General features: G+C 31.3%; 1 protein-coding gene across 1 annotated transcript; it reads right to left on the bottom strand.

Moving 5' to 3' along the window:
* Positions 1 to 7,828: 7,828 nt before the first annotated feature.
* LOC134229289 (uncharacterized) lies at positions 7,829 to 9,969 on the bottom strand. Its single transcript, XM_062711006.1, has 3 exons — positions 9,714 to 9,969; positions 9,390 to 9,508; positions 7,829 to 9,216 (listed from the first exon to the last, which is right to left on the bottom strand). Exons 1-3 carry the CDS (start codon positions 9,967 to 9,969, stop codon positions 7,993 to 7,995), a joined length of 1,599 nt encoding a protein of 532 aa, XP_062566990.1. The 3' UTR covers positions 7,829 to 7,992.
* Between the last annotated feature and the right edge of the window lie 366 nt (positions 9,970 to 10,335).

The raw sequence follows: 10,335 nt of genomic DNA, 5'->3' as shown, positions 1-10,335 counted from the left end.
ATATTTAGTTTCCATTGGAAACTAAATATTTACAAACTGCCAAGAGTGGTTAGGCAAAATCAAGGGTTGCCACTCATCATCTACCCTATATGTCCCAATAACTCCCCTGTATCTTTAAAAAATACATATGTACATGTAGTATTTAATTTTAAAATTTTAATACATATATTTCCTTATTGGGAAATTATTGGGACAAAATTATAATGTTTAAAAATTGATTGCCCATGAGATGGAATTATTTTTAGTTTAATATGTATGTAATATTTGCAAACTTTAAAAATACAGATGAAAACAGTTTTGCTGCCTTTATTTTATTTAATATATGCAATTGAAATTTCATCACAGCATATGTATATTTCTCTGTTATTACACAATATGTAAATTTGTATACTTTTGTAATTATTGAACTAAACATATGTCATTTATAAATTAAACGTAAATATGCATGTTTTTTTTTTCTTGAAATATAAAAGTATTATAATGAATAATTGTACTGGTGTATATCTTTGATTGGATTAAATATAAAGATATTTTTATAACACATTTTTAGGGGTCATACCTCTTACTTAGACTTGATCTATTAGGTCTGGATGAAATAATACAATCAAATAGCATTTCATACTTTTCCAATGTTAAGTTTTACTTCCTTTTTAATTGTTTTAACATTTATTTAGGGGCCCTCTCAACAGTTAAGGAAAATTGAGAAAATTGTAGAATGTAAAGGTGTAGTGAGCTTATCTTATTACATTTTCATCACAATGTTCCTATGCATTCAGCCTTAGAAAAAAATTTCAAAGAGAATCCAAGTTTCTTTATTTCAAAGAGAATGAAGTACTCATGAACAAATATATCACTGTTTTTTACTTAACTGTACAAAATACTTGCAAATGAATTAAGACTTCAATCTATTTTTCTTATGGATGCTTGATTTAATCACATATATTAACTGATACTGATAAACTATATACATTTCAATTTATTTAGTCTAGATCAAAGGGCAGATTATCTGCATAAAAAATACCACAAAATAAGAACTCTTTTAATGTGCAATGTATAGAGGGCTCTTAATGTTTTTTTTTTTGTGTTTGTAAAGTGCTTTGTACACTGCATCTATTGAGGTATTAATGCATGTACATGTATAATAATTATAAAATTCATATTTCATCTCATGGGCATTTAAATTAACATCAGTTTCTTAAATAGTATGGTTTAATTACTTATGGTGATTGATACATATGTATTGAATTTAAGTGTGTATTAAGTATGTAATTTTGAATGAAAGAATTGATGTGTTATACTCAGAATTACTGCAGTGATATATAATACAACCCATTGTCAAAAGGGTATTGTAAACAGTAGTTGCCCCTGTGATGTGAAAAGACTAGCTGCTAACATCTTGTGTTAATGTAGAACTGATATCAACATTCCATTTATAGAAAAGACTATCTCCTGTGTTGGATATGAAATTTATAAACCAACATTCCATTTCTGAAAAGAGGACCCACTGTGTTAAATATGAAACTGTTAAAGCAATTACATTCCATTTCTGAAAAGACTATCTCCTGTGTTACATGTGAAACTGTTATCTACATTTCTGAAAAGGCTGCCATATGTTACCTGTGACACTTTTATCTATACTCCGTTTCTGAAAAGACTGGCTTAATATCCTTAATTTGCTACATTGAATGTGAACTTGCTATAATCTGTTGTACATAATTATATTAAGACGAATCATATAATATACAATTATTGCTGTTTTTGAGGTCAATACAATGATTTAGCCATCTGAGGTTTGTACAATATTCACCATCCTTATTTTGGCATTATGCGCCAAATCTATATTTTTAATAACTGCATATATGTATATTGAAATTTTATGCAAAAACATAAAGAAATAGATATCCCCCTCATAAATTTAGAATTCTTACCCTCATTTACCACAAAAAATTAATTGAAATCTACAGACAACACAATTCAAGAATTAAACTACTACATGTAGTATACATAATAAAACCCCATTTCTCTGGATTTATAGCGTCTTATGATCTTAAGATTTAGTTTTATGAAAAACTGTTGATAAATGTATTCAGCTCTTTGTAAACAACTTTTAATCTTTCTTTTCGCTTTCGTTATGTAAGATTAAAGAAGTTGTTCTCTACAACCACTGAATACAGATGAATTTCCTTGAAATATATCCCTTAGCTATCAATTTTCAGCAGATGATTTATTTAAATTGTAATCATGGTTACTCTGAATTTAAAAGTTGATTCAATTAATATATGTATAAATTCACTGGTCTAGGTAATCTTTGCAGATTGATTTTTTTGTTGTTTTTTTTTGGGGGGGGGGGTTCAAAATGCTTTGGAGCAGAATGATTCAAATTGTGTATTAAATTTGTTTCTATTGTTCTTGCCATAAGGCATTTCTATGTTTATTAATATATTCTTGATCATGTTGTAAAAAGTTAAGGATAATTTTATGGTTCAATTTTTGCTACATGTATGGTATTAGTGCAAATTTTAAAATGTATGTAAACAATTTGTGCTTGGTGGACAAATTCAGGTACATAAAAAACATGTTCATGCTATCATAATTTCACACTATCTATTTTTATGCTCTAACTGTCTGAAATCACCAAAGACATGAAACATTCACTTTTTAAAGGTAGGTAGCATAGAAAGAGGGAGGTCAATGGCCAGCCCGTGAAGGGAGGTAAACCTTGCTTCTTTCAGATGATATAGAAATAAAGTGAAGATTGCTTCATACATAGTATGCTTGGTGGTGAAATTTCAGAAAGTATACCAATAAGCTATTTTCATATTGTTTGAAAATTGAACAAAGTAATTGAAATATTAAATGAATTGTTCACCAAGCTTTCTAAATAAATGCAACACTATAGTTAATAAATACAACTTCATTATTTAAGTCATGATTGTGCACAATTTAAAAGTCAATTATTGAACCATTGTACTAGTTACGTGTTTATAGAAACATGCTTTTCAGTGTGTAAATCAAGCAGTGATTTTTATCTACATTGATGTTCTCTTTTGCGATGGAATGGTCTAGCTAGCTGCTTTGCAATGTCTTGTTTTTTTTACTTACTTGTCTTACTTTGATTTTTTATGTTGAGTATAATTGGGCCATATTTTAATTTAAGCTGTTGTACAATGGTAGATTATACTATGATATATAAGATGTTTTCTCATGATGCTTTCTTTTCAAAAATTTGATGTTATATTTGATAAATAATTCCATTGATTAATACATGAAAGTTATAATATTGAATAAATTTAAAACACCAATAAATCTAATATGACTTTCTGTGAATGTGTGATTTTTTATTAGTCAAGTAACTATGTTAAAAACACTGCAAGAAAGGAAGGATTACTACATATCAGAGTTTATTTTTAAAAGTGTTCATAGTAACAATAATGAATTAACAAAACATTAATATATATAAGAACCACAAAATGCACAATTTTTCACTCTAGAATATGAAATTTTTAATGTGGCACTTAAGTTTACAGTTGTGAGAAAAGTTGTTTTGTATGTAAGAATTACTCTCTAACTTGCTCAAGGTCAGTGTTAGCCAAGGGTCCCCCATCTTCACACTGCAAATGCATTGTAAGTTGCAAAACAAAGAACATTTCATTATTATGTGATACTTCGATGAATAATGTACTGCGAAAAAATCTGAAATTTGTCCATTGATGGCATATGATAATGGTACAGAATTACATGAAAATTACATGAAAATGAAGGAAGTAGTTTACATAACCCTATTGTAATTCAAGTTTGCCTGAGATAAAGGTGTATACAATGTATTTCTTCCTTCAACATTATGGTTTTACTCAGTTGTAAGACTTGTTTCTTGATACTCAGGTGACCTATAAGGCCCGTGGGCCTCTTGTTATATAAAATGTCCTGCATCAAGTGTTTTGTCCCAGTGCAGCATTGTCATTTTGTTTTTAATTTTTAGGTATAGTTTATGTAATTCTATGTCTCAGGTCAAGGACGGTTTTAGACTAAGCCCATTTCATGTTTTTTTTCTCTGTTTAGCGTCCAACCTTCAATCAAAAACCTACCTACATGTACCTATTTGTAAATAAAAATATAGCCTAAAAAATAAAACACAGAATGTACGTGTATCATGTCTATAGTTATAATAATAGTTTAAATCTGAGGATTTTATTTCATCAATCTGCTTTTCTGGCAGAAATATCTATTCTTCAGCAAAATCAAAATAATAAATTTAAATGCCTAAAGTACACTACCTATGACATATTTATTGTACATATTTGAGAAATTGACAGAACTCAAAGATGTCAACAAAAATAATCAAGTGTAGGGGTTCTGATTTTGTTTGAATGTCTGATACATGTAGGTGTCAAAAACCAAGGTGCGATTGGATGCCAAACAGAAAAAAGACTTGGAATGGCCTATTTAATGTTATTATCCTACCTGCTCATGGAATAAAATGACTTTTGATCAATTTGAAAGAGTACTGATCATATTTTTTCAATGATATTCTTATTATTCTATGGAATAGAAATTTGTGAATTTTGCAGTGCTTTGTCAGATGAATTTCTTTATTCTGTATGACCAAAATGTATTTTTCGACAAATTAAGTAGAATACATTTGACATGTTAATAATTAGGGGGATTTTTGACATTGCAATGAAAAAAATATCAGATGCATAAAAGGAGGGGGTGTATTAGACCATTCTGTAACTTAATACATGTAGTTAATTGCCTCTTAATGCAGCCGAGATTTCTGAGTGAGAAATAGTATTGGACATTTTTGTCATACAATATATTTTTTAGAAATCTATAAGAAAACAAAGAATTTGTTTGCATGAAAGTACATGTAATCAAACGGGATCATGTTGAAGAATATTTAGATGTGTTTTTTAGCTCACCTGAGCTGAAAGCTCAAGTGAGCTTTTCTGATCACCAGTTGTCCGTCGTCCGTCCGTCCGTCTGTAAGCTTTTCACATTTTCAACTTCTTCTCAAAACCACAGGGCCAATTCTAACCAAACTTGGTACAAAGCATCCTTGGGTGAAGGAGAATTTAAATTGTCAAAATCAATCTTAAGGGCCAAGACCCATTCCAAGGGGAGATAATCAAGAAAATACAAAAATAGGATGGGGTCATTAAAAAATCTTCTTCTCAAGAACCACTGGGTCAGAAAAGCTGAAACTTATATGAAAGCATCCTGGGGTAATGTAGATATTAGATTGTTAAATCATGACCCCCGAGGGTAGGGCGGGGCCACAATAGGGAATCCAAGTTTTACATAGAAATATATAGAACAAATCTTTAAAAATCTTCTTCTCAAGAACCACTGGGCCAGGAGCGCTGAAACTTATGTGGAAGCTTCCTTGGGTAGTGTAGATATTAAATTGTTAAAATCATGACCCCCGGGGGTAGGGCGGGGCCACAATAGGGAATCCAAGTTTTATATAGAAATATATAGAACTAATCTTTAAAAATCTTCTTCTCAAGAACCACTGGGCCAGGAAAGCTGAAACTTATGTGGAAGCATCCTGGGGTAGTGTAGATAATAAATTGTTAAAATCATGACCCCCGGGGGTAGGGCGGGGCCACAATAGGGAATCCAAGTTTTACATAGAAATATATAGAACTAATCTTTAAAAATCTTCTTCTCAAGAACCACTGGGCCAGGAAAGCTGAAACTTAAGTGGAAGCATCCTGGGGTAGTGTAGATATTGAATTGTTAAAATCATGACCCCCGGGGGTAGGGCGGGGCCACAATAGGGAATCCAATTATTACATAGAAATATATAGAACTAATCTTTAAAAATCTTCTTCTCAAGAACCACTGGGCCATGAAAGCTGAAACTCATGTGGAAGCATCCTTGGGTAGTGTAGATATTTGATTGTTAAAAGCATGACCCCCGGGGGTAGGGCGGGGCCACAATAGGGAATCCAATTTTTACATAGAAATATATAGAACAAATCTTTAAAAATCTTCTTCTCAAGAACCACTGGGCCAGGAAAGCTGAAACTTATGTGGAAGCATCCTTGGGTAGTGTAAATATTAAATTGTTAAAATCATGACCCCCGGGGGTAGGGCGGGGCCACAATAGAGAATCCAAGTATTACATAGAAATATATAGCACAAATCTTTAAAAAAGATCTGCATCACCCAAGTTACTCAGGTGAGCGATGTGGCCCATGGGCCTCTTGTTTAAATTACATTTTTGTTCAAGTATCTATTGTTGAAATATAAATTCATATTTTAATTTTGTTGAGGAACTTTTTATGGATAATTTCAATATTGGTTTAATTTCATGTTTTATTGCAAGAGGAGGGTCGGGGGGAAACTCTTCCAAGTTATTACTCTATATGTACTGTTATTTCATAAAAATATTTTCTTTAGTCATTTATTAGCAATTGATTTTTACTTCTAATTTATTTCTTCAGTTGTTTTTCCCTTTGCTATGCATTTATTTGAATAGCCACTTTAATCATTATTCTTACCTTTAGGATGGGAAACCAAAAGAGGGGGGGGGGTAGTTGTGGATCATCTGGTACCTTTATTAGCCCTCAATGTGACCAAGATTTTTTGAGTGAAGAATAGTATTAGACAGATCTTTCATATAATGATAAAAAATAAAAATTCTATTGGACAGATTTTTTTTTAGAATTTAAAAAGTGTCAAATTTGTGTGCATGAAAATGGCCAAATTGGTCAAATTTCAAATGTTCTACATGGATTATTCTCTTAATTTATATATGTTCAGACAATCCATTGTTTAAATAAGTTAATAGTATCAATATTGTTTAAAAATATTTTTTAATATTGAATGCATATTGCCCAATAAATTCTTTATGGGTAATAATTATCTTGTATTATGATTTTTGGAGTGACTGGAAAGGGGAGGTAACTCATTACCCCCTGGTTCCGTAATTTACCCACAATGCCATGTTCATATTTCGACTAAGTGTTCATTACACATCCCTTTACACCTTGTGAAAATTTCAACAAAATCTATTGACAGGTTTTTTGGGGTCAGGTGTCCTTAGCTACCTTAAGAAAGCTAATGTTATTAAACCAATTGTTAATGTCAACTTCTCACCGAATTACTGGCCAATTTATCAGACTGGTTAAAATTCACCTTAATCATGTTAATGCATGATAAAAACACAAATCTAAGCATATTACTATTAGATACCAAAGATTAAATTTTCCCCAAATCATGTATTGTAATGGTTGTGTATTCGATATGTGAGTCGGTGAGTGCAAAGGCAAACAATATCAGGTCTAACACACGCGTGCGCTAGTGATTTATGGGTCCAGGCCCTTACCATGCACATCTGTAAATTCCGTATTTTTGTTTCAGTTTTCTACTTGAAAAACGAAATTAATATATAAAGAGAAACAAAATTATTATATAAAGAAAAACCAAATTAATATATAAAGAAAAACAAACTTATTAAATAAAGAAAATTTTTCTTTTAATATTTTCGTTTTTCTTTATTTACTATTTTCGTTTTTCTTTAATAATTTCATTTTTCTTCATATATTTATTTGGTTTTATTTTATTTAATAATTTCGTTTTTTCTTTATACATTAATTTGTTTTTTCTTTATTTAATAATTCCGTTTTTCTTTATTTAATAATTTTGTTTTTATTTATTTATTTTGATTTGCATTATTTAGCTTCCGTAAGAACATGTATGAGCATGATCTTTAAAAAAAATTCTAAAATTATCCGAAACAATTCTCACACATTTATTTTTACTGGAATTGTTTACATGTTATCACAATCCTATACCACCCCCAAACATTAGTTTTATAATAAAATACATCGTTGAAATTTTGAAATGGCATGTTGGTTTATCAATCCAAATGGATAATCATCTATTTTTCCGGTAGTTAAAACATTCTTTGCAATGAATTACCATTGTTGAAGGCAATGGATCCAAGATAACCAATTCATCAGATTTATGTTCAAAAATTTTTAGTTACTTCCAAAACTCCGTCAAATAATCAGGATTGATTTTATGGCGGTCATCTAACTGGTGCAGAGGACAATTCATTGAGGTTCCTGTCCTCAACTTCTTCTCCTCAATAAAATTATCATCGATTTCTATACCAATTATCTGATTGTTTTTTTCAAGGCAAGTAAATCCAGTCGTATACGAAAGATGTTTGTGAAACGTATTTGTGATATCCATCAAAATTTCGTCAATGCATTGTCTAATTGCTACTGTTATTTCTTTTTGCAAACATCCGTCAGCTTCAGAGTGCAAAATTTGAAACTGGATAGAGTTACATGTAACAGCAACTACCAGATAATGATCCCTGTAGTTATACATTGCTGTGTTTTTGTACAGACATGTTGTTCCTTTACTTCTTAAGACCTCCAAACCTTCTATTTGCATTAATGTCACAACAAGGCGGTAAAATAAAAAGAAAGGCAGGAAGTCAAATTGGAACACCAAAACGGATGTTTTTGACTCTGTGTTTTGAATAAATTCTTTCTGTGCGATGTCAAACTTCTTTTTGTTCATAGAAGGCACATAATGACATTCCTTTCCGACGGCTATCAATCCTAGCCTCATCATGTAATTCAGCAAGGTTGTCTTGTAATCCAAATAATGTCCACCATTTCTTTTAATTTCATCGTTTTTTTCTAACACCTGTGAATTCTTATCCTCTAGTTCCCAGATTCCATCTAAAAGTGTATCTTTCAGATTTCCTGTTTCGTAATATTCCTTCCAGTCTATTTTACTTGCGTGTATCCCTTTCACGTGTAACTTGTCTGTAATGATGGTTTTGAATGCGTTTATGAACCACTGGACGTCTATGATTACTGATTCTTGAAGATCTTCCTCATTAAAGAAGAGACATTTTCCAGCATCATGATAGTATCGAAGCATGTCAACAGCATTTTCCGTTTTGGCATCTTTTTCGACTGGCAACCTTCCATGTAGGTCATTAAATGATAATATTGGTTGATTTTTGCTTTCTTCATTGATTTCATCATTGAGGAAAACCCATTCATGAGGTATCTTCTCGCTCCACCTTGCGCTTAATGTGATATCTATGATGCATTTCTCTAGATCAACTAAGGGTTGAGCGGCTGGAAAGCGTGCTAAGAAACATCTGTCTTCTCTTATATACTGGTTCGTGTCAGAATCGTTCGGTAATTCATTGTATAATGATTGCAAAAGAAAATCTTTGTTCTATAAAAAAGAATTTAGAATCATCCTGCATGTACTTTACAAGATCAGTAATATAAAAGATTACCTTTTAATTTAAATACATGTCATGTTTATGCAAGACTTAATTGATCAATAATGTTTTCTAAGTATTGCATTATCACATATGTCTTTTTTTAAATTAAATTAATAATTACCTTATATAATGATTTATCCCAGTGTGTTGCTACAATAAGTACTTCTACTTGGTCGTCACTTCCATGTTTTACAGTTGAACAATAGGTGTGGATAGATTTCAACCAAAACACAAAGTATTCTGAAACAGGAGCCTTATTCATTAGTATGACAGAAATAAGAAATCCTACGTATTTCATTCATAAGAAATATGCAGAAAAATTATCGTAAATGGTTTTTCACATTCTTGCAGTCTAAAATTGTTAATGACTCCTAAACAAAAATTGAGAATTTCCAATGTCTAACTGATTTTTTTTTAATGGCACAGTATTAGAATAAGATTATACCTTTGTATGTCCATCCAGAGAACACGGTGTCCGTCTGGTCACACACCTCCTTATCTACCACCTGGTTAAGGTCTTTAGAGGCGTCTACAACCACAATGTAAAAGGCTCTCCTTGTGAGGTAAATCTGATGACAAGCGTAGTATGCACACTGTCCTCCAAAGTCAAAGAACGTTAGTGTCTTATCTGAAGGTCCGTTGCTCTTTTCCTCACTCCTCTCAAAATTATCTCTACCCCGAGATCTTCCTGTAAGATTCATGGTGGAATATTTTATGACAATAACACATACATATTTTTTCCAATTTGTACAACAGAAAAAGACGAATAAAATCTTTATCTTCATAGGAGCATAACAAAGGATAATAATTCCATTGTTTTATTTAAAACTTTTCTTAATCCTAGGTATTATTACATTAAGTGCTTAATTATTTTCAGGAACAATTTCATATCATACTAAGTTTTAGAATGACAAGAGGCCCATGGGCCTTATAGGTCACCTGAGCATTCTGCAACAACTTTCCAGTTATAGAATTTGATAAATGTTTTAAGCCAGATGGTACATGACATTCATAATTTTGAAAGAGGCACCATTGATCATCATAACAATACACTTAGCAGTTGCTTA

This window comes from Saccostrea cucullata, unplaced genomic scaffold (assembly GCF_032062105.1).
Source record: "Saccostrea cucullata isolate Sc308-1 unplaced genomic scaffold, CSIRO_AGI_Scuc_v1 ctg4771, whole genome shotgun sequence".
NCBI lineage: Eukaryota > Metazoa > Mollusca > Bivalvia > Ostreida > Ostreidae > Saccostrea > Saccostrea cuccullata.
The sequence above is the reverse complement of the archived record's forward strand: the minus strand, read 5'-3'. Positions and strand labels throughout refer to the sequence as shown.

Coding starts and splice junctions, on each gene's coding strand:
- LOC134229289 (XM_062711006.1), bottom strand. CDS start 9,969: ATGAATCTTACAGGAAGATCTCGGGGTAGAGATAATTTTGAGAGGAGT. Junction 9,509..9,713: donor CTCTGGATGGACATACAAAG/GTATAATCTTAT, acceptor CTCCTGTTTCAG/AATACTTTGTGTTTTGGTTG. Junction 9,217..9,389: donor GGGATAAATCATTATATAAG/GTAATTATTAAT, acceptor TCTTTTTTATAG/AACAAAGATTTTCTTTTGCA.